Raw genomic sequence first — 26,810 nt, 5'->3', positions numbered from 1 at the left:
AAATATATACATATATATATATATATATAGGTCTTTTGTATATTAAAATTTTTAATTAAAAGTTAAGAAAATAGATATTTAATATAACTGGTTTAGGATTTTGTATGAGACCTTTTTCATTCAAAAAATTACTTAAAACATATATAGCTAAATTTAGATAAAATTTTATTTATACCTATTTTGTTTATATAAAAAAATAGACTTATGCTTTCATCCTATTTACATATTGAAAGAAAGGGTGTATCCATAAGATGCAATTTTTCTTAAGAATTAGTGTGAACATTTGCATAGATCTCAGATACCCTAGATTAATAAAATAAAACATGTTAATTTTACCAAAAGGTTAAAATTTTGAATTCGGGGCAGTCTTCCTCCATGCCCTCCTCTCAACAGCAACTATGTATGCTAGATATTAGTCAAAAGAATCAACAACAACTATGTGCGGTGTGTAATGTAAAATATGACATGTCTGGTGTGTAATGTAAAATATCAAATATTCTTAGGCCTTGTACAATAAATAAGGAGGCTTGGAATGTGTTGTGATCCAACCCAGACTGGTTCAAGAATTGTAAAGGCCGTTGTACAAAAAAATAAATAAATATATATATATATATAATAATAGGTGTTTTGTATATTAAATTTTTTAATTAAAAGTTAAAAATAGGTATTTAATATAACTGATTTAGGATTTTGTATGAGACCTTTTTCATTAAAAAAAATTACTTAAAACAGGTAAAGCTAAATTTAGCTAAAATTTTATTTATACCTATTTTTGTTTATAAAAATAGAGTTATGCTTTCATCCCATTTACATATTGAAAGAAAGGGTTTATCCATAAGATGCAATTTTTCTTAAGAATTAGTGTGAGCATTTGCATAGATCTCAGATACCCTAGATTAAGAAAATAAAACATGTTAATTTTATCAAAAAGTTAAAATTTTGAATTCGGACCCTGGGCAGTCACACTCCGTGCCCTCCTCTCAACATCAATTATGTATGTCATATAATAGTCAAAAGAATCAACACCAACTATATGTGGTGTATAATGTAAGATATGACATGTCTAGTGTGTAATGTAAGATATCAAATATCTTTAGGTTTTGTACTATAAATAAAGAAGCTTGGAGTGTGATGTGATCCAAGCCAAGTGAGTTGAGTGAGTTAAGTCCTAAAATGTCTCTCGAGTTCTTTGTAATATCCTTGAGTGCTTTTAGAAAAATTAAAAATTCTTTTTTTTATAAATCATTTGTCCCTATCTTTAAAAACTTGATAACATCTCTTTTGTGGTTGTACTACTATGTGTTTTAAATTTGATTTCCAAGCAGCCCCTGATGATACTTAACCATTACATGCTTTCACCTGTGATATCTATGGACTATGTCGTATGTCACATTTCAGATTCTTTACCTTCAGTTAGTTCTGCTGATTCGTAAAGTAACTAGAAGAACAAACAAGAAAGAAAGAAACCACCAATGTCTTCAAACAAAGCCTCTTAATGGGCTTTATTTATTTAAAACCCTCATATTTTCATTATTTTTTTATTCAATTTTGGGCCATTTAGGTGTTGAAAAGTCAATATGGATTTGCTTGAGTGATTGACCAATAAAAGTTTAGAGCTTCCGCGCGTGCGGCGCAAGAAACTTAGAATAATTCTTCTTGTCAGCCGCCACCCACCTCGTAAGTTCTCAACCATTCTGTAACATCCCGAATTGTGATATATAGAAAGGCTTAAGAGAATTGATTTGACTACCTATATCACCAAAGTTGACTTACCTTTTCCGGAGCACATCCTGAAAGAACTCCAGAGTTAAGCGTGCTTGAGCTGGAGTAGTGAAAGGATGGGTGACCTATCGGGAAGTGATTCGCGATAGCGTGTGACTGAGGCCAAAGAACCGGAAAAAGTCAGTAAACAATGATTTCGGGCCTTGGAAAATTAACGACCGACCGTCAGACGGGATGGGGCCCACGGGCCGAGAGAGCGGGCGTGGGTGGTCCATTAGCCGTGGGCGGGTCGGGGCGTTATACATTCTTATTCAATATTCAAGTATATATAATTGCCTCTTCTCTCATCCTCCTTTCTCAATATGTATTAGGATTGTAACCTAGCCAGATCTCTCTTGTGGTCTCTATATATATGTAATGTAACAAGGCATATAGAATAATTAGGGTTTGGATTCTATAGGGGATTATTATTTCACAATTGTGTGGATTTTCATAAGAATGTCTCATATTGATATGAAGAAGAATTCGATGAGGAAGAACAAGAAACTGGTTATTAATATTGCTTCTACGAAGAAAGAATTTGAAGCTAATCATCGGGATCTTGGTTCTTCAATAAAAGATGAAAAAAAGAGGTTTGAATCATCAGAGAGACGAAGAGATGTGTTTGATCAAAGGATTCGTTCTAAAGCTAATGAAGAGATATTTGATCATGGTACTTCCCATGATCATTCTAGGGTTAGAGACGGAGTGATGCGTGAGGTTGACGTCGGTACAGGATTATCTGGCGCGTTAAAGCTTCTCAGAGAGCAAGGAACTTTCAAGGAGAAAAGCAGCAGCAAGCATCATGTAGGTGTTAGAGACATTAATCATGGTAAAGATGACAGATTCAAAGATGCGTTTAAGGATATTACGATTGATAGGGTGGATGAATGTGGCAGGATAATGACTGAAAAAGAAGCGTTTAAGAAACTTTGTCATGGGTTCCATGGGAAGAAACCCGGGAAGAGGAAGCAAGAGAAACGGATGAAGAAACATGAAGACAGCTCAAAAAATATATTGGAGTCTTCAGATAGAGCTGTGGAAAGGATGAGACAGGTTCATGCCGAGTTGAAGAGTCCGTACATTTTTCTCTAATCTTTAAAGTCTCTTTCGATTCATATGCTTTTACAATAGCTTTTAGACTTGGTATTTTGCATAATGTTTGAAGATTACATTGCATGTTTTTAATTACATCAAAACTACATTGTTTCTCTTTTATTTTTGTTCACTAACATTTTTTGCATTTTTCTTTGATGTTTTTATTTTCGACTGTATCAGGGAATTAATTCAATGCATCATCCCATGTAGAGACGGTTCCTCCATCTTCCACGAAGACTCAGCTATGTAGTGAGAACCTTAGGGACAACTTCAGTGAATTGCCTGAGAGCATTCTTAACGTAATTCTGAGTCATCTTACAACTCTGGAAGCTGTTAGGACCCTGTTTTATCAAAGGCATGAAGCCAGAAAGGTATAATAAATTTATTGAATTCGTGGACTCACGTCTCTTTTATCTTGGTATCCTTAGATTAGAAGGGAGTTTAAGATGATTTACATATATACGACATGATAGACCTTTATCTATTCAGGCACTTCCTCAAGTCGGCACCCATACTCTGAGGCCCGCGTTTCCTTGTTAGTCACGTCAACATTTCATCATCTTAATGTGTTTTGATTCTCTCAGTAGAACTTTAATATGCATTTGTGTGGGGTTCTCTGTTTAATAAACGAATATGCCTTTTGGACAAGCTAAAGACATACACGAGTGTGAATGTGCCCTTAACCACATGCAACTTCTTGTGCCACTCCCACTGGACCACTATACCATGCATTATTTATTTGGATGATGCAGCATCCTCTATTGTCTTCTTTTATCAACTCTATCATATTTATTTGGTATAATAAAAGACAATATCAGACTGAATCTTAGAGAATTGTTTATATTAAACTTATGGTCCTCTGTTTTCTGGTCTAAAAATATCGAAAAGTTGTTTTGGTGTTATGCGTTAAAAGATACTCTCCTTTATTTGATGTAATAGGTGACACAAACTTATTGGCATAATAATGTGTTGAGAAGGATGTGTTTTTAATATTGAACTACAAATTAGGTTCGTTGATTCTTTTTGAAGGCTACCAAACAAATCAAGAAACTAAATCTGCACTAAAAGCCTTTTATCAAAAAAAAAAAAAAAAAACTAAATCTGCACGGCGGAGAAATTCCTGTCCTCTGCAGTGTTTAAATTAAACGGCACTACTCTCGATTGTAGAGAATTTTCTGATCTACTTGTTGATTTATTTTTGTTTTTATCTGTTTCAAATAGAAATCTGAAAATACTTCACGGTTACCCTAAAATGAATATGTGAAGCGACACAATCTATCTTTTCAAAAGCCGTACTAAAAGAACTTCAAGAATATTATGTCAGGTCGTCAACAAAATGTTTGGATTGACTTATATGTCATGTTGAAAACTAAACTTGAAAATCTCAAAATTTTAATTAGTATCAACGTGACATTTTTTCAAAAGAAATTATTAAATGTATGGAACATTTTTGGTTAGGGAGGCTTTATCATGTCTTGTTTCTTTTTGCAGTGATATAGAGAGACCGACTTTACACGTTTCCAATACTGTATAGTATGATAATATATTAATAGCTTATTGACATATTAAAACAAATAAAGACCAGTGGACTTGGTAAATTTTATATTATTAAAGAAATTGTCACCACAACGAAGAAAGTGTGATGAAAAATGAAAGATAAACTTTAGTTTAAATGTATAAATATTGTGACACCTCTCCCCACATTGTTATTTAAATGATACTAATTTTGTGTGGCTTACAGATGTGAGATTCTTGTTCATCCGTGCTGTGTAAATCTGTCTTTATCATGCTTTTAGCTAATGGACCGACTTTGCATCTCACCCATATGTTAAAATATACCTGAAATTATATAATTAAGTACAAATATATATAAAACAGATAACTCAGGCATATTTCTTTGATTCCGATCAATCAAAGAAACATTTTTACGCAAAAAGAAAGATAGAAAAAAAAAGAAGATAGAAATGAGTATGCATAACTGACCTTATATATCAATTAATATATTATTTATTCCAATGTTTTTATCATTCATTTTGTTCCCTTATAGAAAGAGAGAAAGAAAGAGGGAGAGAGTCAGAGACCAATGGGAGGCAGGGTCGATAGTCATTATCCTACTTTATTTTTTGACACTCAAGTCTTCTCGTTTGTTTAATATGAAATCAATCGTAATTGCTAACACTATCATAGAATTTGTAGACAGCTTCAGGCTAACCCAAAACGTTTATTTATGTGTTTATGATATATATAGATATATAAAGAGCGCCATGTATATGCACATGAAACGTTAATGATGGTTAGGCAAGTTTTACGGCTCTATATCTACACTTATCAGATATAGTAAAAGTACAAAAGTTAGAAACGAACGACAATTTTCATAATTGACCTTATATATCAATAAATCTGTTATTTTCACAAGTATTCTAATGTTTTTATCATTCATTTGTTTCTTTTGAGAGAGAGAGTCAGAGAGACCAATGGATTTGCAATATTATTTTATTTGATCTTAACGTTCTAGCGGCAAAAACCGCAGGTCGCTTGCAATACTCATTATCATTAGTCATTATCGTAATTACTAGTATTATTATAATATTTTTTAGACGACTTCTGGCAAACACAAAACCTTTGTTTATGTTTTATGCTATTCTATATAAACAGTACCATGTCCATGTGTACACACGTGAAACGTTAACGATGATTAGGTAAAACTTACGGGTATACACATTAAAACTTGTTGGATTTATTATGTTTCCATCAAATTTATTGACTGAAACATCATCAATGACAGAGATCAAGCGAACAACTTTTTGGTAAAAAAAATAGCTGGAAAGCAATATATTACCAAGAATTAATTAAAACAAAACTCATAGGGACTAAATTAATCACACGATAAAAAGAGAGACTAAATTTTGATTAATAAATAGTTTGAGGGTTGCTGCAACAGAGAAATATTTAAATAGTAAAACGGTCCATGGGGGGTGGTGGTTGCCGGAAGAGATCACCGACAGTGGACCTACCCAAACCAAAACAAAACACGGCTCAGAGTTGCAACAAAATTACAAGAATGCCATTGTCTGTTCCGCGTGAGCGTGACCTGTCCTCTCGTACGCAAATAAGTACCACGAAAATTGCTATAATTAGAAAACACGGAAACAGAAAATCACAATCTGTTACTTATAATAAAACCAAACCAAACAAACATCTCTCATCTTCGGCCTTTCTCTATCGTCTCTTCTTCTTCTCCAATCTCTGGATCTTGAGCATCGTTAGGGTTTTGTGTGATTCCAAGAATTGCCATTTTCGAAAGGGTTTTTGAATCTGAGGAAGACGATAAGGTTGTTGAGCTGTATTTTCATCTGGGTCGGTCCAAAGTTCTCACCTTTATACTAATTGGCTGCTCAGAACGATGCAACAAGGTCACGTGAAGAAGGTTGGTTTCTCAAGTTTTGTCCTTTTGATGGATTCGAGTTGTTTTCTTGGATTCTTGATTAACTTTCTTTACTTACAGAACATGAAAGAGCTCGACTTTTTCACCGAGTACGGCGACGCGAACCGTTACCAGACCCTCGAAGTGATCGGGAAAGGAAGCTACGGAGTCGTCTGCGCGGCCATCGACACACACACGGGAGAGAAAGTCGCGATAAAGAAGATCAACGACGTCTTCGAACACATCTCCGACGCGCTCCGCATCCTCCGCGAGGTGAAGCTTCTCCGTCTCCTGAGGCATCCGGATATAGTCGAGATCAAAAGCATCATGCTTCCGCCTTCGAAAAGAGAGTTTAAAGATATTTACGTCGTGTTTGAGCTCATGGAGTCGGATCTGCACCAAGTCATCAAAGCTAATGATGACTTGACTAAGGAGCATCATCAGTTTTTTCTTTATCAGATGCTTCGTGCGTTAAAGTATATGCATACAGGTGGGGATGATGGGATTGTCTTAATTCTTTCTTGGACTATTTTTAGTAAAAACTTGTTAATTAAGTGGATTCTGTTTTTTTGTGTGTGTGTGCAGCTAATGTTTATCATCGTGATCTTAAACCGAAGAATATTCTGGCTAATGCTAATTGCAAGTTGAAAGTTTGTGACTTTGGATTAGCGAGAGTGTCGTTTAATGATACTCCTACTACAGTCTTTTGGACGGTCTGCACCCTTGTCTGTTTATTCGGTTTTGGTAATCTCTCTCCAGTGTGTTTGAATTTTTCCTTCTCTTTCTTGTTTCAGGATTATGTTGCTACAAGATGGTACAGGGCTCCTGAGCTTTGTGGCTCATTCTGTTCTAAGGTACTCTATAAGTTAAGAGCTGTGACCAATGCCAACTACCACTTTGTGTCAGGCTATGCTCATTGTAATTCTGTATCCATTTGCAGTATACACCAGCTATTGACATTTGGAGCATTGGTTGCATCTTTGCCGAGGTGTTATTAGGGAAGCCTTTGTTTCCTGGGAAAAGTGTTGTCCATCAGTTAGAGCTGATTACCGATCTTCTCGGGACACCAAAGTCTGAGACCATTGCAGGAGTATGTTTCCTTCTTTTTTTTGTTTGCTGAGAGAATGCAATGTAGAAGTAGTACTAATGATGGCTCTTTTGACGCAGGTTCGAAACGAAAAAGCTAGAAAATACTTGGGCGAAATGAGGAAGAAGAGTCTTGTCCCTTTTACTCAAAAGTTTCCTAATGCAGATCCTTCAGCGTTGCGGCTATTGCAAAGACTGTTGGCTTTTGATCCAAAGGATAGGCCAACTGCTACAGAGGCGCTGGCTGATCCTTACTTTAAGGGTCTAGCAAAGGTTGAGAGAGAGCCTTCTTGTCAGCCAATCTCGAAGATGGAGTTTGAGTTTGAAAGAAGAAGGTTGACAAAGGATGACATTAGAGAGCTGATATACAGGGAGATACTAGAGTACCATCCTCAGCTGCTTAAGGATTATATGAACGGTTCTGAAGGCTCAAGTTTCTTATACCCTAGGTTCTTACTTACTTCCTCTTTTAAGACCTTAAACTCTCTCTTAGTTATCTTCTTGGCTGATCGATTGATTCTGATATTGGCAGCGCCATTGGTCATCTGAGGAAACAGTTTGCTTACTTAGAAGAAAATAGCGGCAAAAGTGGGCCAATCATACCTCCAGAGAGAAAGCATGCTTCACTTCCACGGTACGTTCACCATATAGGTCTTTTTTTATTTAGTATGGGGCTTGTGATTTAATCTCTGCATCTTCATTCATCTCTGTAGGTCTACAGTTCACCCTGGTGTAGTGACGACCTCCAATGCTCAACCTCCAGAGAGTCGACGTGTCTCTTTTGAGCCTTCAAGAAATGTAGTTCCGTCCACTTCATCTAAACCTTTAGGACCTCCTCCAAGGATACCTTCAGGTAGACCAGGCCGTGCTGTGGAATCATCATCTCTAACTTATGAGAATAACAGGAACCTCAAAGAATCGTCGTCCTATGATGCAAGGACATCATATTACAGAACCACTCCACAACAGACCGTATCTCCTAACTGTTTCTTTAATCCCAACACCACCATGAACCAAGAGAAGCGCCTTGGTACAGAAGCTGATGCGTCTCAAGCAAAACCGCAGTTTGTTCCCACCCAATGCAAGCCAGCTGAGCTGAACCCAAACCCTTATGTGCAACAAACACAGCATAAGGTGGGTATTGATGCTAAGCTGCTGCATGCACAATCCCAGTATGGTCCTGCTGGAGCCGCCGCGGTTGCAGTTGCAGCGCACCGGAGCGTAGGCACGGTTGGGTACGGCATGTCTTAAAGAACTTAGCAGATTTGTTGGGTGTCTCAGGTTATTTGATTGCTCAGAAACTCTCCCCCAATGTTAGTCATTGTATAATGTAAATTATTATTCGATCAAGCCCTGACTTGAACACATTTGAGAGATTGTGTAATAAAAAAAAGTTTCAGTGCTCTTGTGCCTTTTTCTCATATGACATAGTAATGGCCAAACAATTTTTAGCATGACCTCAAGTTGTTGTTGGTTCCTGGATTCTCTTAAGTCCGGAAACGATTGTCTATCTCACAACATAATTAGTAAATATATTATAACTCAAAGGTTGATCTTATGGTTATGATGCTTTGACATAAGGATCTTATGTCTTACCTAAAATTAGTTGTAGTCTTCGAGGCCACTATTACTACGTTACATGTGAAATGTAACCTGGTTTCTTCTTCACATTCCGTTGTTTCATCATGTCTCTAACGTCCAAAACTTGCTCGTATTTCTCAGCATCTACATATACATTAGACATCAATACATAATAACCGCAGCAATGCTCTGGCTTGAGCTCATGTGACTACTAGTTTCAGATTCTAGTATTTGAAATTGAGCTTTATATACAGCATAAAATCTACTTGGACAAGGTGGTAAGAGAATATGGAAGATAACGTTAATGGGCGTAGTACAATTAATAGAAAGAGGCCTTAAGATAAATAGGCCCATTTAAGGTTTAAAAGACGACTGTTCACAACTTAAAAGTCCCACATCGCTCAGGTGAAGCAAAGGAGCTGCGTTTATATAGCAATGGAGTCACGAGAGTGATTGTCCCTTCGGGGACATCCGATAAAATTGGAACGATACAGAGAAGATTAGCATGGCCCCTGCGCAAGGATGACACGCACAAATCGAGAAATGGTCCAAATTTTTTTTATCCCTAAAATTTTCAAAATCGATTTCATCTTCATCATCTTTTCTTCTGGGTTTTGAGTTTTAGGGTCTCCTGCGTTATGTTCTTCTGGGTTTTCGTTTCTTAGGGTTCTTGAAAGTTCTCGGGAACCGTAAATGAGAAGATTAGGAAACAAATCTGCGTGGAAGAGAAAGTTTCCAGCTTTTTGAAAATTTTCTAAATCGGTTCTTCTGGGTTCGATTGCTTCATTTCTGAATCAGAACAGATGTTTTGGATGCAAATCTGCGCGAGAAAAATAATCACTGCACTTTATGGAAACCCTGTTATACTAGGGTTCTGAAGAACATGAACTTCGATTTTAGCTAAGACAATCAGATTAGTTCGTTGTTGCAGCTCTGGTGGTCGGAGAAATTTGTTTTTTTTTTCTGTTTGTATTGTTTAGAGACGGCGGCACAAACGCATCACCGGTACGAGATTCCGGTTAGGTTATCAGGTTTTGGGTAAACCAACGGAATTAATTTTTGACATTGGCTTTTAGTTGCTCAGAGGATTTATTGTAGCCATCGAGTAAGAAGAATTTGAATGAAGAGGTCTTTTAGTAGTTTTAATTTGGTTAACATGTTCTCAGAGAAACAGTCTTTGAGTTGTGAGGCACTTGCTTGCCAAGATCTTACGTCTAGTGCAATCTGCTAAACTTGAATAAGACACTGAACTTCCTGATCTATCAGTCTAAATGAATCTGCTTATGATCCTCATGACAAGAACCAAAAGGCTTACCAAATTATCACACTAATAAAACTGTTAGATGTACATACCTTAATAACTTAACAATTGAATTTGTATTTAGATATATCTTTCAGTTTAATAATAAGGATGTATTTCATTAAAAGTGTGATGTACAATCATAATGATTTTGTTAAGCTGATTGAAGAGCAGATCATGACCAAACATCCAGATCTATCTTCCAAAAGAAAAAATAATTATGATTATTATGAAATAAACGAGAAAAGATACAACGAGGTAGGACTAGATTGACCAAGTTTTAGCCTTGTGCAGCTTAAAACAAGTCAACACAGAACATGACATAGACTCCAGAAAAAAAAAAAAACACAAACTTGACAAGCATGAAGAACACCAGCTAGCCACTGATCATGTCTCTAACGTCCAAAACTTGCTCGTATTTCTCAGCATCTACATATACATTAGACATCAGTACATAATAACCGCAGCAATGCTCTGGCTTGAGCTCATGTGACTACTACTTTCAGATTCTAGTATTTGAAATTGAGCTTTATATACAGCATAAAATCTACTTGGGCAAGGTGGTAAGAGAATATGGAAGACAACGTTAATGGGCTTAGTACAATTAATAGAAAGAGAGGACTTATGATAAATAGGCCCATTTAAGCTGTATAAGACGACAGTTAACAACTTAAAAGTCCCACATCGCTCAGGGGAAGAGAAGGAGCTGCGTTTATATAGCGATGGAGTCACAAGAGTGATTGTCCCTTCGGGGACATCCGATAAAATTGGAACGATACAGAGAAGATTAGCATGGCCCCTGCGCAAGGATGACACGCACAAATCGAGAAATGGTCCAAATTTTTTTTTTCTAAAAAACTTTCAAAATCGATTTCGTCTTCTTCATCTGTTCTTCTGTGTTTTCGTTTTTTGGGGTTTCCTCCGTTCTGTTCTTCTGGGTTTTCGTTTCTTAGGGTTCTTGAAAGTTCTCGGGAACCGTAAATGAAGTTTAGGAAACAAATCTGCGTGGAAGAGAAAGTTTCCAGCTTTTTGAAAAAAATTTAGATCGGTTTCTTCTGGGTTCTATTGCTTTTGTCAACACTACTACGCTTTATTGAAACCCTGTTATACTAGGGTTCTGATTAGTTAATCTTACTGGAATTGAACTTTGCGTAGCTAAGACAATCAGATTAGTTCGGTGTTGCAGCTCTGTCGGAGAAAATTGTTTTTCTTTGTTTAAAGACGGCGGCACAAACGCATTATCGGTACGAGATTCCGGTTAGGTTATCAGTTTTCGGGTAAACCAACGCAATTAATTTTGACATTGCCGTTTAGTTGCTCAGAAGATTTATTGTAGCCATTATGTAGGAAAATTTGAATAAAGAGGTCTTTTGGTAGTTTTAATTTGGCTAACATGTTCTCGAAGATACATTACCTTACCTCTTTGAGTTGTGAGGCACTTGCTTGCCAAGATCTAAGGCCTAGTGCAATCTGCTTAACTTGACTAGGACACCAAAGTCACTGAACTTCCATCAAGTTGAGTCCGAGTTAAGAGCAGAACATAGTCAATATCCTCATCTATTTGGTCGAAAACTCGAAATGAATCTGGTTATGATCCTCATGACAAGAACCAGAAGAGATATAACTCGCTTACCAAATTATCACTAAGAAAATTGATAGATATACATACCTAAACACCTTAACAATAGAATTTGTACTTTGATTTTCAGTTTAATAATAAGGATGTATTTCATTAAAAGTGTTTTTTGATGTACAGTCACAATGATTTTGTTTAGCTGAGTTAAGAGCAGAACATGACCAAACATCCTGATCCATCTTCCAAAAGAAAATGTTATTATGACATAAACGAGAAAAGATACAACGAGGTATAAATAGATTGACCAAGTTTTAGCCTTGTGCAGCTTAAAACAAGTCAACACAGAACATAACATAGCCTCCAGAAGAAAAAAAGAAAAGAAAAAAAAACACAAACTTGACAAGAATGAAGAACACCAGCTAGTCACTGATCAGATAACTATGAAACAAGAAAAAAAAAATTCTAAAACAATCAAAACATCAAATGAGGCTTCTCAGAGTTGGCCTTCCTGTTTTGTCCTACTTGTTATCTTAATCTCTGGCAACAATCTTGTACTTTCCACTTTCCTGTTGCTGACAAACAAAAACAATCATCAAAACTAAGCCCTACACTCAAATACACAACTCAACAAAACAGATAAATACGATGCAAGTCTTACCCTTTCCCAGAGTTTAGTATGCTCACTGCAGAAACCAACAACAATACCACCACTCCTCCTACCTTCACGGTACTCAATACAAAGCTCCTCCTTCAACCCACAACTAACATGAAACGCCAACTCACACTTCATCTCCGAACACTCGATAACACACCCACGCCTAACCTTGCACAAATAACACCTCTCTTTCCACCTCCTACTCGGAATCTCGCTGCAACAAATCCCTTCCCTTCCTTCAGGATCCTCAAAGTAAACCTCCGGAACAAACAGCGAGCAAGTGATGTGGGCCCAACGACCATCCTTAGTGGGCTTCATGGCTCCACCTTTGGTCGTACACAAGCAGCAAGAGAAAAAAGGCTTCTCTCTCTTCTTCAATGACGTTGACTCGGTACATAGACTGCAAAACCAATCACCTTCCGGTATGGCCTTAACCAGAGGGTTACCATAGCAAGAAGCGTGGACCATTAAGTCGCAACCGTCGCAGAAGACGATTGGATTCGAGGGATCGCCATCTGTGCTTTGACATACACCACACATGATACCATCTTCGTCTTCAGGTATCGATAGAGGATCGATATTCTCTTTATCATCATCATCCTCTTGTGGATTGGATTCAGATTCAACCAAAGGAGATGGATTCTTCTTCTTCTTCTCGATTCCGTCCTCGTCTACGCAAGGCGTATACTCAACATTCAGATCGAAAGGTGAAAAGGGAGTACCGGAGAGCAGATCTGGATCGATCGCCCAGATCCTCTTCTTCGCCGGGAGACAACGGTAAGCGGGGGAGGAGTTCTCGCAGTCGTCGTCGTAATCAACACGAGAGTGTTTCCTCTTCTTCGCCGGTAACTGCGACGGCTTCACCTCAGGTTGGCTTTGTAGCTGATGTTGTTGATGAGCAAGTTCGAGATCTCGCTGCATCAATCTTAGCCTTTTGAGAGGAGGCAAGTTCTGATACTGAGCATCCATTGCTTTCTTCTTCTACTTGAGTTCTCTAATGAAGGATTAGGGATTGTGTTGTGTGAACAGTCTGGTGGATCGCAGAGATATTAAAAAGGGAGATTGAAATCATTACTTTGCCGCCTGTATTGTTTTTGGTTATGGCGTTTTAATGAAACGTGAGTGGGAAACAAATACCCGCCACTTTTCTGAAACTTTTATTCCCTTTGAAATTATTTCTCATAAAACCGAAATTAAAATTTAGAAATTTACCCGCCAAACTTAAATGTGCGGACTGGGGAGGTGATTTCCAGTGGGCTTTAAATTGGGCCCTTTTCAGATACTAATGGGCTTGTTTAAAAAAACACTGTAGGCTTTCGTTCTTTTTTTCATAATTAAAAACTTTAATACATTGGTTAGTTCTGAATTTTGCTTATACACCCAAAAATAACACAGGAAAGATTACAAAAGGGAGGCTTGCTTTGTTTTTAAATTTATGAGTTGGTGTCGGGGGAAATAGACGGCTTTGACATTTTCATCACTGTCCTTGTCCTTGTTGTGGATAATACTGTTGTTGTTGCTGATGCGGATCATAGCCGCCAGCCCAGGCAGTGGGTGCTGCTCCATATGGAGGAGGATAATAGCCTTCCACGCCTCCCTGTGCTTGTGCCTGAACCATCATATGAGCACATTACTATAAATTTGTGTGTGTGTAATATGTTTGCACCTAGAACTACAAGAACATGAGATATGTGAAGATAGCGGTCGTTCAGATAGATATTCTGTCACACGTTTCATCAACATCTCCATTGATGAGTGACTCGGGATTGGTCTAATATGTACATTGAGCTACTTCTGGTTAGCTCAGATTGACTTGCTTGAACCTTAGGGCTAATGTACCTTTGTTCTTATCCAAGGATCCAAAGTTCAAACAAATGTATTAAACTGCTTAAACAGAACTATGGTAAATTCAGCTATATTATCTTCAAGGTTACTATACCCTCCCAAGCAATGCTCTCTCTTGGTCAAAAACCAAACAAGCGATTCCCACAAGAAATGTATAAAAAAAATGTAACTTACTGGATTCATGGCATAGTTAGGTTGATAAGGATTCACAGCATACCCAGCAGGATCATGGTTTCCATACCCACCACCATAACCAACTCCACCTGATATAAAAAAACAACATTTTTGTATTAACACTAACGCATTCAACTGTAGACTGCTAGTAGCTACTCTTCCTTCTAGCTACTGAAACCAACTGACACTGCGATGATTCATAGTTATTCAAAGTTCACCATACCAGTATTCCCAACAGGACCAGTAGCATGAGCTCTACTCTCCGAGTTAGCAATCTCAGCTCGAAGCTTCTCCAATTCCCGAGCCATCGCAACTAGCTTCTGCTCCATAACTTTCCCGTGCTCGTAATTCTCCGCATACCCTTTCTTCTCGTAATCAATCGCCGCTCTACAAAACAACACTAACTCAAAACACGAACAAAGGCATCAACTTTAAAAAGAGAAACTTCAAACCTCGCGCGTTGCAGCTCTTGCTTAGTGTTCTCAATCTCCGCAGTCAAAGTCGGTATCTGCTGCAACTCAGCCGTAAGCCTCCCCAAATCTTGAGTCATCAAATGAACCTGACTCGTCAGCTCCTGCCTGCTCGCAGTAAACTCCTTGATATCCGCCCTAACCTTCTGAACATCAGCGCGCAAGGCCTCGACCTGATGCAGCTCCACCTCGCACCGCATAGACTTATCGTACATCTCCCTCATCATTATATCTTCCTCGGCTCGCAGCGAGTCGATATAATGCATCATCCTCTGCAGCTCGTGCTGCGCTACTTCCAGCTCCTGCTTCAGCGCCACGTGCGTCGCGGCGAGCCTCTGGTTGTCGGCGAGAAGGCCTTGCACGTCTTGGTTTTGGGATGCGATTCGGTCTTCGATGATTGAGTGGTGATGGTGTTGAGGATGATGGTTTCTGAATTGGGGGAGTTCTCTGTTGTCGTCTAAGGGGCGAGAGGGATGAGGATGAGGATGAGGATGAGGATGAGGAGGAGGTGCGTGTCCTCCTAAGCCTCTGACGAAAGGCGGTTGGTTGATCGGAGGTTGTAAGCCGCCGTACGATCCGCGATTTCTACCGGACATTGCTGATCTCGCGAAAGGAGAGTCGAAATCACGCGCTGGCTTTGTCTCGTTGGAGAGAATAAATTAGGGTTCCGGAGAAGTGTTTAGGAACTCCGATTGGTCAGATTCTAGTTCGCCGGAAGTGTGGGATCGAACGAAGGTCGCTGCTTAACAAAATAGTAATGTTTCGTATTTACTATATTTCCCTTTTACACCCCCTTACTTCGGAAGGTTTTCAAATTGATCCTTTATCTTTTAATTCGTGGTACTATAGGTCCATAAAAATCTTTGAACAAACTTTTGTGTGGTTCGTGATCTTTTATTAAAACTTTGTATCCCTAGTTCCCTGTAAGGTAATGTAGTCTGTAATGTATGTATTTCATAAGATAAAACAAACCAATTTAGTTTATATGTGATGTTTCGTGCTTTTTAAATACAACTACTAGATTTTGACATCCACTTTAAAAGCGCGGAATTATTTGATGTTCAATTTATTAATTTCTTAGGGAAGGCCGGATCATTTGATGGAAATGGAAGGAGGAACCCCTCTTATAGAAAGCCTTATAAAGTTAAGGGAAGTGAATGGATTTTTGGAAAAATAGGGAGCGTCTTTGTTTACTAATATGTTTAGATATGATCGTTTGGTTTTCTAGTTCGGTCCCAATTTTTTGATGTGTGTTTTTATTTTACAGAAACTCAGACAATATATCCTCTTAACCGATATAAAATAATTATACACATTCAAATAGATTTGCTAGCATACAGTTTTTGTATTAGTTTACCATGTATGTAATAGATACTCACTCTAACCACATGTATGTAGTTTTTAGTAACACATTTTTATAATACTCATTCTTAAAGATATGCTGTAAAGTCTTTATGTATTCTTTCACTTAATACATTTTTAATTTAAAAGTATCAGTTTTTGTAAGAAAACAAAAACACAGAAAAACCATGTTACAGATTTATGTAAGCAAATAACAACACAGAACAATCTTGATGCATGAAATTGGAAGTCACATACTTGCACTCTCTTCAGGACAGGTTGTTTTCTTGTTGATTAACTTCATAAATTTCCCATAGAGCTCCTTACAAGTTCTAGTATCTGCATTAGAAGTTTATAAACTAATCTAGGTGCATTAGGGAAAGATCAAAAGAGTGAGAGCAGAGGGGTGGATCTTGATTATCCAAATATACAACCATGTAATATCTTTTAGTTGTTGTGTAATCTCTGAGCTGAATCCTTAACATAACCATAATATAAAATGTGCAAATCTAACCTAAATGACATGTTATGAGTGCCAAGCCTCATATGTCTATGCTCATTGTAGAATCTGATCATACCACTTGGGAATAGATTCGTCTCCAAAGAAGCGAGTCGTTGTGACCCGCAGCCTGTTGGAAAAGAACCATAACAGACATTAGGAACTTCAGAAACAAGTATAATCAAATAAACATGTTCATATCTAAAGACCAAGCTGCTAATTACCTCGCGTGTACTTGATCATGTTCCCAGACACAAACGATACCTGAAACTAATGAAATCATACAAAATGATTAGTTATCGTAGACAACCAGAAGGATATAAGTAAATCAAAAGATGAACACTACAGATTAGCAGTACTACATACTACTATCATCAGAAATATGATTTAGCTAAATAAAAAAAAGTTTAACATATGATTAAATCGTTTTCATATTGTCTCACTTACAAGTACAACGCATTAACAACTAAGAACAGTAATGTTCTATGCGATATATGGATTAGCTGTTAATGCGTTGTAACGTGTTGCTATTTTGCAGGTTAAACAGAGTTATATGGTAAGTCTCTTGAACTTTCGTGCATAACCAATTGCTCTGATAGTTGCTTTCTATGCAAGTCTCTTGAGTTTTGTGTATAACAAGTTTAAACCCCATGAAAATGTAAGATTTCGAGAACGCAGAAACATTACATGTTTGTGTAAACAATGTCTTATGTTATGTAGATGGAAATCTTAATCCTTTTGTGTGTATAGGCCAAAGCAAAACAAAATCTTAGGACATTCGCATTGGTGAATCTCTCGTTAAAATTTCTTATCAGTTATATTAATATTTAGTTATGGTGTTTCTCATAAAAGCAGAGAGACTCATGCCAGGATCTATCATTTGAGAAATTCACCAATTCGGATGGCCTTATGGACAAAACAATTTTGCTACAAGAATATGCAAAGTTTATTCTATATTTCTGACAAAAAGATGTAAAATCGTATGGACAAACAAATAGAATAATCTTCTAAGACAAATAAAATCATATGGACAAATGTTCTTCAGATATATTATATACCAAGCACCAGAGATTTCCATCACACAAAAAAAAACGAAATTCTTTCATGTGGTCTCAGATAATCTTCAGCAAATGAGCCATCAAAACTGAGAAGAGATCTCCATCTTTCGATCATGACAGAAGCCGAGAGGATAAACATCTTCACGCCATGAGATAACGAAAGCCGGTAGATATAGACACAAGGTGCTAGACAATGTATAGACAATAATATAAAACAACAAAGAATCTTGTATGTATCCACATTCTTGTTTTCTTTTTTTTCCCACCATTGATCTCACACATAAGAAACAATTAAAGGCTCTTTTGTTTCTTCTTCTATAGAACTCCTGTGGTAGTAACAGTACAAAGACAACTGCACAATACCAAGAACCGTTCCTATTCCATTTGGTGTCTGAGTTTTCAAACAAAAAAACAATAAAGATTCGTTAATACTACTCAGAGAGACAACACAAGTTGCAACCTCACTTACTGAAGAGCACAACTTACATAAACAAAGGCGTCGCTGTTGAATAACCCGTAAAGGAGGAAGGAACCACTCAACAAAAACGTTGATAGAGATAGGTAAAACGGCATAAACTCAACGCTCTTAGTCCGAATCACTAAGTTCTGCAAGAGACCGGGCACGTCAGAAAGCTGAACACATGAAAAATATTTGGTTGACGTTTGTGTGAACTTACAATAACAAACAAAGGCGAGGCGAACATGGAGACAAGAGAAGCGCAGCTCAAGAACCCAACAAAGTACCATCGTGCGAGCTTATCAGGTATCTGTAAACTTCCAGCTACAATCAATCCAACCACAGCAAACACCACAAGAAGCAGAACAAGCATCCTCATCTGCCATGATCAAGATCTTGATTAGAACGATAAATGAAAGCGAGTCAGATTTTTTTTGTGTGAAGAGTCAATCAAGGAACCTTATTCTTCTTGTCTGTATGCATGATGAAGAGGATAATGTAACAAAGCTGAAAAGTGGCTCCAACGGAGTTCACAGTCACTAGCATGAGGTTTCTTTGGGATATGAAAGGTGAGCCGTACCAAAGGCAGATCAAGCAGTTTAAGAGAGAGTAAATGTATGGTAAACCAGAGAATTGCTCGGTTGATTTGTTCCTCAATATTCTCCTAAACGTTGGCCTGGGAATTAAAAACACACGCACAATATTTTACTACAAGGAAAACAATGTTTTACTACAAGGAAGGAACAAGATAAGTAAATGAAGAAGAAGAAGAACTCACATTGGTGAAATGAATAGTCCAAATGCAAATATGTTGCCTGAAACAGAACAAAGATGCAACAGTAATAAGTGATGTAACAGATGCGAAACCGTAATAACTATAGCAAAGCATCAATAAGCATATTTCTTTTTTTTTCTTGTAGGAAAATGATCACAGACAACATTTGGATATTTTCAGTGAGAAAGAAGAAAAAGCACAGACAAAACAAAAGGTTAAACATATCTCTTGATTTGGGCATATCCATGGCAATAAAGCCAGATCCAATATACATATTGACTAAACTAAAAAAAAAAGTTCCTGTCCCTAAAGTAGCTTAAAACTTTGTTCAGCAAAAAAAAGTAGCTTTAAAACTTACCAAAACAAAACACAGTGGACATAATTAAAATCTGGTTAAAGTATTTACCTGCGATTCCGGCAACATCTTTCCACATGGAGAAAGAACCATGGAAAGCAAAGACATCCATAAGAAGCTTTTCTGTCAAAGTCCCCTTGATTTTTCTTTAGAAGATCAAAGCTTCAGCTTTTTCTTCTTTGCTCTGTTCTGCTCTTATGGAGTCAGAAGTAATAAATAAGATTTGTAGAGGGAAGAAGAGCTTCTTGAGCAAGGACCAAAAGATTGAATGCATACGACTATATATATGCGGTCCAGATTTAGCTGTGTACTTTTCTACCATCTTGCGATACATTAAAACAAAACTAAAAAGTGACGTGAAGTTGCATAGTTGTTAAACAAAGTACAAACATTATAAACATGTTCATATAATCTATCAAATATTTCTACTGTATAAATTGATATTTGAGTATTAACACCTGCTTGATCTCATTGATTGTTTATGCTTCAAATATAATTTGTCTCTGTTAGAAATAGAATGTAAAAGATTTGGACGGGCTAAGGGTTTCAAATCCCCAAACTATCTTAAAAACTACATCATGTTAATTACTTACTCATTTTTTTTAACACAACTTATTTTTAATTACTTCTCAACTTGATTGATTACAATAATTAGAGAAAATTATCTACTCTCGAAAACATAAATTACGACATTGTAAAATAAACGGGATGATTTTTCAAGAGAAGATGACAGCAGGTTAACAACATTTATGTATATGTTTATTTTGAGATTAAAATTTATATAAATCTGGTTTCAGTCATTTAAAATAAAATAACTGCTTTTGTGTGATTGCTAGGTAACTCGTTCGTACTGATTTTACTTTGTCATATTGTCTTTGGATATTTCATTTTCACGAATATTTAGAAATCGCTAGATTTGCAACATGTGAAAACGATGTCCAAGGGGCGCTTAAAGTAAATGTCTTATCGATTGAACTTGAGCTCAAAAAGTTGCTCTCTGTCGACGCTGAACCCCACTCGTTTATCTATGATCATCGCTGTCCACTCAAAATTTTCCATCCTTGGATTGTGTTTTGAGAGTTTTTTCTGTGGCTTACATTCCACAGTCACGTTCTCCTACACATTAATAATTCTTAAATAATAAAATAGTAACATTTGCTGGCTCGTCTGTTGATGTGTTCTATTAGTGATCCAATGCATGTGTGTGTCTGGCTCTGAATCACTTGATAAAGTTCCGAGAATGACAACTCCAAGGGGATGCGTAAACAAAACTTTTGTTTTTGTTTTTAACATTTCCATCCATAAATACAAATTCGCAATAAAGTTAGAAAGTTTGTTAACATTTGTTTTTAACGGTCAGTATTTTATATTATTTGATTAACTTTATACAAAAATATAAAAAATCTATTTTTGTGAAAGGTAATGAACAATTTATAGCCAGGTTCAAATGATTGCAGATCTATGCATTATTTTTAAATATTTGCATAACCATGTAACAATTGTGTTGTGCTGCCAATATTCTCCTCGAACTGAGACGAAAATGTTTACCTGTTACCGGGGTTGAAGAACAAAATGTATTTTGATTGCAAGTGGAGAGGAAGAGCAATATATGTAGAAAACCGGTTATAATTTGACATAGTTAACGTACATACACATTGAAACCGGATTTAGGAGTAATAATTTATTGCGATCCTATATTAGACACATATGTTGCATGAAGTTCATATTGGAATCAGTAACCGGTTATAAATTCTATAAAACCGAAACATCAGATCTATAACCGGTTATAAATTCTATAAATTTTAGACACAACTACAGAATGAGTTTAACTTTTTAGAACGAGACGATCTTTTAACATATAAAATGTATCTAAGTGCTTTGGGTTTTTCCAGGAAAGAAAAATAGTAGTTGAACATTCTTGATTCTTTGCATTATTATCACACTCTCTCTCTCTTTTTCTCCTCAGTTCTTTGCATTTGTGGTAATTAACAGTGTGTTCAGCTCACGTGTAACGTGTAACAGGTCGTATATTAAGGGCAACCGGTTATAATTTGACATAATTGACGTACATACATATTGAAACCGGATTTAGGAGCAATAATTTATTGCGCTCCTATATTAGACACATATGTTGCATGAAGTTCATATTGGAATCAGTAACCGGTTATAAATTCTATAAAACCGAAACATAAGATCTATAACCGGTTATAAATTCTATAAATTTTAGACACAACTAGAGAATGAGTTTAATTTTTTAGAACGAGACGATCTTTTAACATATAAAATGTATCTAAGTGCTTTGGATTTTTGCAGGAAAGAAAAATAGTAGTTGAACATTCTTGATTCTTTGCATTATTATCACACTCTCTATCTCTCTTTCTCTCCTCAGTTCTTTGCATTTGTGGTAATTAACAGTGTGTTCAGCTCACGTGTAACGTGTAACAGGTCGTATATTAGGGGCAACCGGTTATAATTTGACATAGTTGGCGTACATACATATTGAAACCGGATTTAAGAGCAATAATTTATTGCGATCCTATATTAGACACATATGTTGCATGAAGTTCATATTGGAATCAGTAACCGGTTATAAATTCTATAAAACCGAAACATCAGACCTATAACCGGTTATAAATTCTATAAATTTTAGACACAACTAGAGAATGAGTTTAACTTTTTAAAACGAGACGATCTTTTAACATATAAAATGTATCTAAGCGCTTTGGGTTTTTGCAGGAAAGAAAAATAGTAGTTGAGCATTCTTGATTCTTTGCATTATTATCACACTCTCTCTCTCTCTCTTTCTCTCCTCAGTTTTTTGCATTTGTGGTAATAAACAGTGTGTTCAGCTCACGTGTAACGTGTAACAGGTCTTATATTAGGGACACGCTTGGTATTACCACAATTTATACAGTACCATTACCTGTTAGCTAATTTATATTCATTTTTTTTATCTAGTGCAAATTCTCAATTCTATATATCTAGTAATCCGAGGCCACTTAAGACCCGAGTGACAAGTTTTAGAACGCGCTTTATGATTGAGCATGCAGTGAATAATCTGATAGAACCACATGTTATGTTTTATCGTTTAAAACTAGGTGTAAGAACATGTAGTTCAATGGCTTCGCTTTTATCTTTACTACTCATTTTGTCTATGGTTTGAAAGTTTGTGCTTGAACATCTTGACCAAGTCTGTTAACATACTTTCGTGACGAGGGTTGATGAATATGAAAATAGGACACTGAGTTTTTTTTTCTTTTGGTAAAATAGGACACTGAGTTTATGAATATTAGATCAGCTGCAGTAATATGATTGAAAGCTTGTACTCAAACGCCATTCATACGTATGCTTATTTATTAAATACTAGCATTTTAATGCTCTTCTTGAATCTTGACCTTATCTCTTATAGCCTTTTTTGGTTATACAAGAATTTGATTCTTGACTTTAATAATCACACAGCCATGGCCCATGGACATAAAAGTGTATAACTACGACAAAATCAATTGCGTTTATGAACTTTTGACCTGACAAAAACTATACTTGAAACACGTTATCGAATATATATTTTCTAAAACTAAATATTCATATTTGAACTTAATTATTCATATTCGGTATTTTTTTTTTGAAAAATATCATATTCATATATATGCGGCGTTTATCTAACCATCTTTTGATTTTTCAGACGTTTTTAGAACATCTCTAATGTAAACTTCTATATTTTCTTTTAAAATAAATATATCAATAATAGAAGTAAAATTTCTCCAATGTATAATTTTATAATAAAATTTCTCTATTTTAGAGGAAAAATAAAAAAAATTACTTTTTGTCTCTATATTTAAAAGTGAAAATAACATATCTATATATTTTATTCTTTGGAGCATTTTATTTCTATAATAGAATTTCTCACTTTTAAAAAAAAAATTTATACTTATTTATGAAGTGATTTTGCTTATTTGTCATGTTCTCCTTGATTTATGGTAATTTTGCTTATTTGTCATGTTTTTATTAAGTTTTAGCTAAATCATTGATTTATTATTTATTATTAGATGAGTCATTAATATATTAATTTAAATTTATTCTTAATAAATCTTGTATATAATTAAAAACGAATGTTAATAATATTAAATTTCTATGTTATATTAAAAACAAATTTTAAACAATATCTTTACTGAATTTTATATATAATTAAAAATGAATTTTATTTTAATAGTATAAAAAAAATGTAACTTACTGGATTCATGGCATAGTTAGGTTGATAAGGATTCACAGCATACCCAGCAGGATCATGGTTTCCATACCCACCACCATAACCAACTCCACCTGATATAAAAAAACAACATTTTTGTATTAACACTAACGCATTCAACTGTAGACTGCTAGTAGCTACTCTTCCTTCTAGCTACTGAAACCAACTGACACTGCGATGATTCATAGTTATTCAAAGTTCACCATACCAGTATTCCCAACAGGACCAGTAGCATGAGCTCTACTCTCCGAGTTAGCAATCTCAGCTCGAAGCTTCTCCAATTCCCGAGCCATCGCAACTAGCTTCTGCTCCATAACTTTCCCGTGCTCGTAATTCTCCGCATACCCTTTCTTCTCGTAATCAATCGCCGCTCTACAAAACAACACTAACTCAAAACACGAACAAAGGCATCAACTTTAAAAAGAGAAACTTCAAACCTCGCGCGTTGCAGCTCTTGCTTAGTGTTCTCAATCTCCGCAGTCAAAGTCGGTATCTGCTGCAACTCAGCCGTAAGCCTCCCCAAATCTTGAGTCATCAAATGAACCTGACTCGTCAGCTCCTGCCTGCTCGCAGTAAACTCCTTGATATCCGCCCTAACCTTCTGAACATCAGCGCGCAAGGCCTCGACCTGATGCAGCTCCACCTCGCACCGCATAGACTTATCGTACATCTCCCTCATCATTATATCTTCCTCGGCTCGCAGCGAGTCGATATAATGCATCATCCTCTGCAGCTCGTGCTGCGCTACTTCCAGCTCCTGCTTCAGCGCCACGTGCGTCGCGGCGAGCCTCTGGTTGTCGGCGAGAAGGCCTTGCACGTCTTGGTTTTGGGATGCGATTCGGTCTTCGATGATTGAGTGGTGATGGTGTTGAGGATGATGGTTTCTGAATTGGGGGAGTTCTCTGTTGTCGTCTAAGGGGCGAGAGGGATGAGGATGAGGATGAGGATGAGGATGAGGAGGAGGTGCGTGTCCTCCTAAGCCTCTGACGAAAGGCGGTTGGTTGATCGGAGGTTGTAAGCCGCCGTACGATCCGCGATTTCTACCGGACATTGCTGATCTCGCGAAAGGAGAGTCGAAATCACGCGCTGGCTTTGTCTCGTTGGAGAGAATAAATTAGGGTTCCGGAGAAGTGTTTAGGAACTCCGATTGGTCAGATTCTAGTTCGCCGGAAGTGTGGGATCGAACGAAGGTCGCTGCTTAACAAAATAGTAATGTTTCGTATTTACTATATTTCCCTTTTACACCCCCTTACTTCGGAAGGTTTTCAAATTGATCCTTTATCTTTTAATTCGTGGTACTATAGGTCCATAAAAATCTTTGAACAAACTTTTGTGTGGTTCGTGATCTTTTATTAAAACTTTGTATCCCTAGTTCCCTGTAAGGTAATGTAGTCTGTAATGTATGTATTTCATAAGATAAAACAAATCAATTTAGTTTATACCTGATGTTTCATGCTTTTTAAATACAACTATTAGATTTTGATGGGTGCTTTGAAAATTCGGGATTATTTGATGTTCAATTTATTAATCTTTAGGGGGAGGCCGGGTCATTTGACGGAAATGGAAGGAGAAACTCCTCTTATAGAAAGCCCTATGAAGTTAAGGGAAGTGAATGAATTCTTGGAAAAATAAAGAGCATCTTTGTTTACTAATATGTTTAGGTATGATCGTTTGGTTTTCTAGTTCGGTCCTGATTTTTGATGTGTGTTTTTATTTTACAGAAACTCGGAGAATATATCCTCTTAGCCGATATAAAATAATTATACACATTCAAATAGATTTGTTAGCATACAGTTTTTGTATTAGTTTACCATGTATGTAATATAGATACTCACTCTAACCACATGTGACATGTATGTAGTTTTTGGTAACACATTTTTATAATACTCATTCTTAAAGATATGCTCTAAAGTCTTTAATTTATGCATTCTTTACTTAATACATTTTTAATTTAAAAGTATCAGTTTTTGTAAGAAAACAAAAACACAGAAAAACCATGTTAAGGATTTATGTAAGCAAATAACAACACAGAACAATCTTGATGCATGAAATTGGAAGTCACATACTTGCACTCTCTTCAGGACATGTTGTTTTCTTGTTGATTAACTTCATAAATTTCCCATAGAGCTCCTTAAAAGTTCTGGTATCTGCATTAGAAGATTATAAATTAATTAATCTGAGTGCATTAGGGAAAGATCAAAAGAGTGAGAGCAGAGGGGTGGATCTTGATGATCCAAATATACAACCATGTAATATCCTTTAGTTGTTGTGTAATCTCTAAGCTGAATCCTTAGCACAACCATAATTTAAAATATGCAAATCTAACCTAAATGACATGTTATAAGTGTCAAGCCTCATATGTCTATGCTCATTGTAGAATCTGATCATACCACTTGGGAATAGATTCGTCTCCAAAGAAGCGAGTCGTTGTGACCCACAGCCTGTTGGAAAAGAACCATAAGAGACATTAGGAACTTCAGAAACAAAAATCAAATAAACATGTTCATATCTAAAGACCAAGCTGCTAATTACCTTGCGTGTAAGCTCTTGATCATGTTCCCAGACACAACGAAACCTGAAACTAATGAAATCATACAAAATGTGAAGGAAACTGCATTTGAGAAATCATAACAAATTCATAAATAAAGCCACCCAGAGTTCGAGATGAACTCCCAACAATTTCCTTTCCATTATAGGCACAACAATCTTCTTCATTGTCTTGTGCTCTTATCCGTGAACTTGGATGCAATGATCGTCCAACTAAGCTAATCAAACACTACAACATCAGAATCAATCGGAATCAGAGACAAAGGAGACTAAGCGAAAATTAATTTCATCCTAAAAGAGTTTTAACATAAACTGAAAAAAAAACACAACTCAAGAAAATGGAACTCTTTATTAGCATAATCACATAGATAAGATACATGATTACAAAAAGGAAGAAGAAGGCGGCATTACATTGCTTTTATTATTCTAGTTGGAATCCATGCTTTGGCCATTCCATCGGAGAGAGAGGTCGGAGACTCAAAAACTTTTTGGTGAACTCACCTTTTTCCATCAGAGAGCAGACTGGTCGTTGATTCCAACGTCTTTGATTCTATCACGAGGG

General features: G+C 36.4%; 6 protein-coding genes and 2 non-coding genes across 13 annotated transcripts; 4 read left to right on the top strand and 4 right to left on the bottom strand.

The window, feature by feature from the left end:
• Window positions 1-170: 170 nt before the first annotated feature.
• Window positions 171-4,118, top strand: LOC103870001 (SART-1 family protein DOT2). Its single transcript, XM_009148084.3, has 2 exons — window positions 171-2,836; window positions 3,040-4,118. The coding sequence occupies exons 1-2, from the start codon at window positions 2,221-2,223 to the stop codon at window positions 3,045-3,047; spliced, it is 624 nt and encodes a 207-aa protein (XP_009146332.1). The 5' UTR covers window positions 171-2,220; the 3' UTR covers window positions 3,048-4,118.
• A 1,859-nt stretch (window positions 4,119-5,977) lies between these two features.
• On the top strand, window positions 5,978-8,823 carry LOC103870000 (mitogen-activated protein kinase 19). The gene is made up of 8 exons (XM_009148083.3): window positions 5,978-6,286; window positions 6,365-6,773; window positions 6,869-6,996; window positions 7,078-7,137; window positions 7,224-7,373; window positions 7,451-7,818; window positions 7,902-8,003; window positions 8,083-8,823. The coding sequence occupies exons 1-8, from the start codon at window positions 6,263-6,265 to the stop codon at window positions 8,618-8,620; spliced, it is 1,779 nt and encodes a 592-aa protein (XP_009146331.1). The 5' UTR covers window positions 5,978-6,262; the 3' UTR covers window positions 8,621-8,823.
• A 582-nt stretch (window positions 8,824-9,405) lies between these two features.
• On the top strand, window positions 9,406-9,508 carry LOC117134534. Its single transcript, XR_004458720.1, has one exon. It is a non-coding gene; the product is annotated as a U6 spliceosomal RNA (small nuclear RNA).
• A 1,484-nt stretch (window positions 9,509-10,992) lies between these two features.
• LOC117134513 lies at window positions 10,993-11,095 on the top strand. Its single transcript, XR_004458698.1, has one exon. It is a non-coding gene; the product is annotated as a U6 spliceosomal RNA (small nuclear RNA).
• Window positions 11,096-12,064: 969 nt separating this feature from the next.
• On the bottom strand, window positions 12,065-13,730 carry LOC103869999 (protein Jade-1). Of its 2 annotated transcripts, none has more exons than XM_009148081.3 (2): window positions 12,485-13,730; window positions 12,065-12,398 (listed from the first exon to the last, which is right to left on the bottom strand). In XM_009148081.3, exons 1-2 carry the CDS (start codon window positions 13,448-13,450, stop codon window positions 12,357-12,359), a joined length of 1,008 nt encoding a protein of 335 aa, XP_009146329.1. In that variant the 5' UTR covers window positions 13,451-13,730; the 3' UTR covers window positions 12,065-12,356. The 2 variants fall into 2 exon arrangements, with proteins under 2 accessions (XP_009146329.1, XP_009146330.1); XM_009148082.3 differs by having other exon boundaries at window positions 12,065-12,392.
• A 45-nt stretch (window positions 13,731-13,775) lies between these two features.
• On the bottom strand, window positions 13,776-15,721 carry LOC103869998 (protein FLX-like 1). The gene is made up of 4 exons (XM_009148080.3): window positions 14,953-15,721; window positions 14,724-14,887; window positions 14,501-14,589; window positions 13,776-14,090 (listed from the first exon to the last, which is right to left on the bottom strand). The coding sequence occupies exons 1-4, from the start codon at window positions 15,564-15,566 to the stop codon at window positions 13,959-13,961; spliced, it is 999 nt and encodes a 332-aa protein (XP_009146328.1). The 5' UTR covers window positions 15,567-15,721; the 3' UTR covers window positions 13,776-13,958.
• A 2,025-nt stretch (window positions 15,722-17,746) lies between these two features.
• On the bottom strand, window positions 17,747-19,641 carry LOC103869997 (bidirectional sugar transporter SWEET2). Its single transcript, XM_033292827.1, has 6 exons — window positions 19,507-19,641; window positions 19,104-19,140; window positions 18,785-19,001; window positions 18,546-18,704; window positions 18,355-18,474; window positions 17,747-18,259 (listed from the first exon to the last, which is right to left on the bottom strand). Exons 1-6 carry the CDS (start codon window positions 19,565-19,567, stop codon window positions 18,143-18,145), a joined length of 711 nt encoding a protein of 236 aa, XP_033148718.1. The 5' UTR covers window positions 19,568-19,641; the 3' UTR covers window positions 17,747-18,142.
• Window positions 19,507-24,913, bottom strand: LOC103869995 (protein FLX-like 1). Of its 5 annotated transcripts, none has more exons than XM_033292813.1 (4): window positions 24,139-24,910; window positions 23,910-24,073; window positions 23,687-23,775; window positions 19,507-19,644 (listed from the first exon to the last, which is right to left on the bottom strand). In XM_033292813.1, the coding sequence occupies exons 1-4, from the start codon at window positions 24,750-24,752 to the stop codon at window positions 19,612-19,614; spliced, it is 900 nt and encodes a 299-aa protein (XP_033148704.1). In that variant the 5' UTR covers window positions 24,753-24,910; the 3' UTR covers window positions 19,507-19,611. The 5 variants fall into 5 exon arrangements, with proteins under 5 accessions (XP_033148704.1, XP_033148701.1, XP_033148702.1 ...); XM_033292810.1 differs by having other exon boundaries at window positions 19,557-19,777; window positions 24,139-24,913; XM_033292811.1 differs by lacking the exon at window positions 19,507-19,644 and adding an exon at window positions 19,853-20,571 and having other exon boundaries at window positions 24,139-24,913.
• Between the last annotated feature and the right edge of the window lie 1,897 nt (window positions 24,914-26,810).

This window comes from Brassica rapa, chromosome A05, assembly GCF_000309985.2.
Source record: "Brassica rapa cultivar Chiifu-401-42 chromosome A05, CAAS_Brap_v3.01, whole genome shotgun sequence".
NCBI classification, from domain to species: domain Eukaryota; kingdom Viridiplantae; phylum Streptophyta; class Magnoliopsida; order Brassicales; family Brassicaceae; genus Brassica; species Brassica rapa.
The sequence above is the reverse complement of the archived record's forward strand: the minus strand, read 5'-3'. Positions and strand labels throughout refer to the sequence as shown.

Coding starts and splice junctions, on each gene's coding strand:
- LOC103870001 (XM_009148084.3), top strand. CDS start 2,221: ATGTCTCATATTGATATGAAGAAGAATTCGATGAGGAAGAACAAGAAA.
- LOC103870000 (XM_009148083.3), top strand. CDS start 6,263: ATGCAACAAGGTCACGTGAAGAAG. Junction 6,997..7,077: donor CTACTACAGTCTTTTGGACG/GTCTGCACCCTT, acceptor TTCTTGTTTCAG/GATTATGTTGCTACAAGATG. Junction 7,374..7,450: donor AGTCTGAGACCATTGCAGGA/GTATGTTTCCTT, acceptor CTTTTGACGCAG/GTTCGAAACGAAAAAGCTAG.
- LOC103869999 (XM_009148081.3), bottom strand. CDS start 13,450: ATGGATGCTCAGTATCAGAACTTGCCTCCTCTCAAAAGGCTAAGATTG. Junction 12,399..12,484: donor ATACTAAACTCTGGGAAAGG/GTAAGACTTGCA, acceptor TTTGTTTGTCAG/CAACAGGAAAGTGGAAAGTA.
- LOC103869998 (XM_009148080.3), bottom strand. CDS start 15,566: ATGTCCGGTAGAAATCGCGGATCGTACGGCGGCTTACAACCTCCGATC. Junction 14,888..14,952: donor CAAGAGCTGCAACGCGCGAG/GTTTGAAGTTTC, acceptor GTTGTTTTGTAG/AGCGGCGATTGATTACGAGA. Junction 14,590..14,723: donor TGGTCCTGTTGGGAATACTG/GTATGGTGAACT, acceptor TTTTTATATCAG/GTGGAGTTGGTTATGGTGGT.
- LOC103869997 (XM_033292827.1), bottom strand. CDS start 19,567: ATGGATGTCTTTGCTTTCCATGGTTCTTTCTCCATGTGGAAAGATGTT. Junction 19,002..19,103: donor GGACTATTCATTTCACCAAT/GTGAGTTCTTCT, acceptor TTTAATTCCCAG/GCCAACGTTTAGGAGAATAT. Junction 18,705..18,784: donor ATACAGACAAGAAGAATAAG/GTTCCTTGATTG, acceptor TGATCATGGCAG/ATGAGGATGCTTGTTCTGCT.
- LOC103869995 (XM_033292810.1), bottom strand. CDS start 24,752: ATGTCCGGTAGAAATCGCGGATCGTACGGCGGCTTACAACCTCCGATC. Junction 23,776..23,909: donor TGGTCCTGTTGGGAATACTG/GTATGGTGAACT, acceptor TTTTTATATCAG/GTGGAGTTGGTTATGGTGGT. Junction 19,778..23,686: donor CTAACTATGCCATGAATCCA/GTAAGTTACATT, acceptor ATGTATCGCAAG/ATGGTAGAAAAGTACACAGC.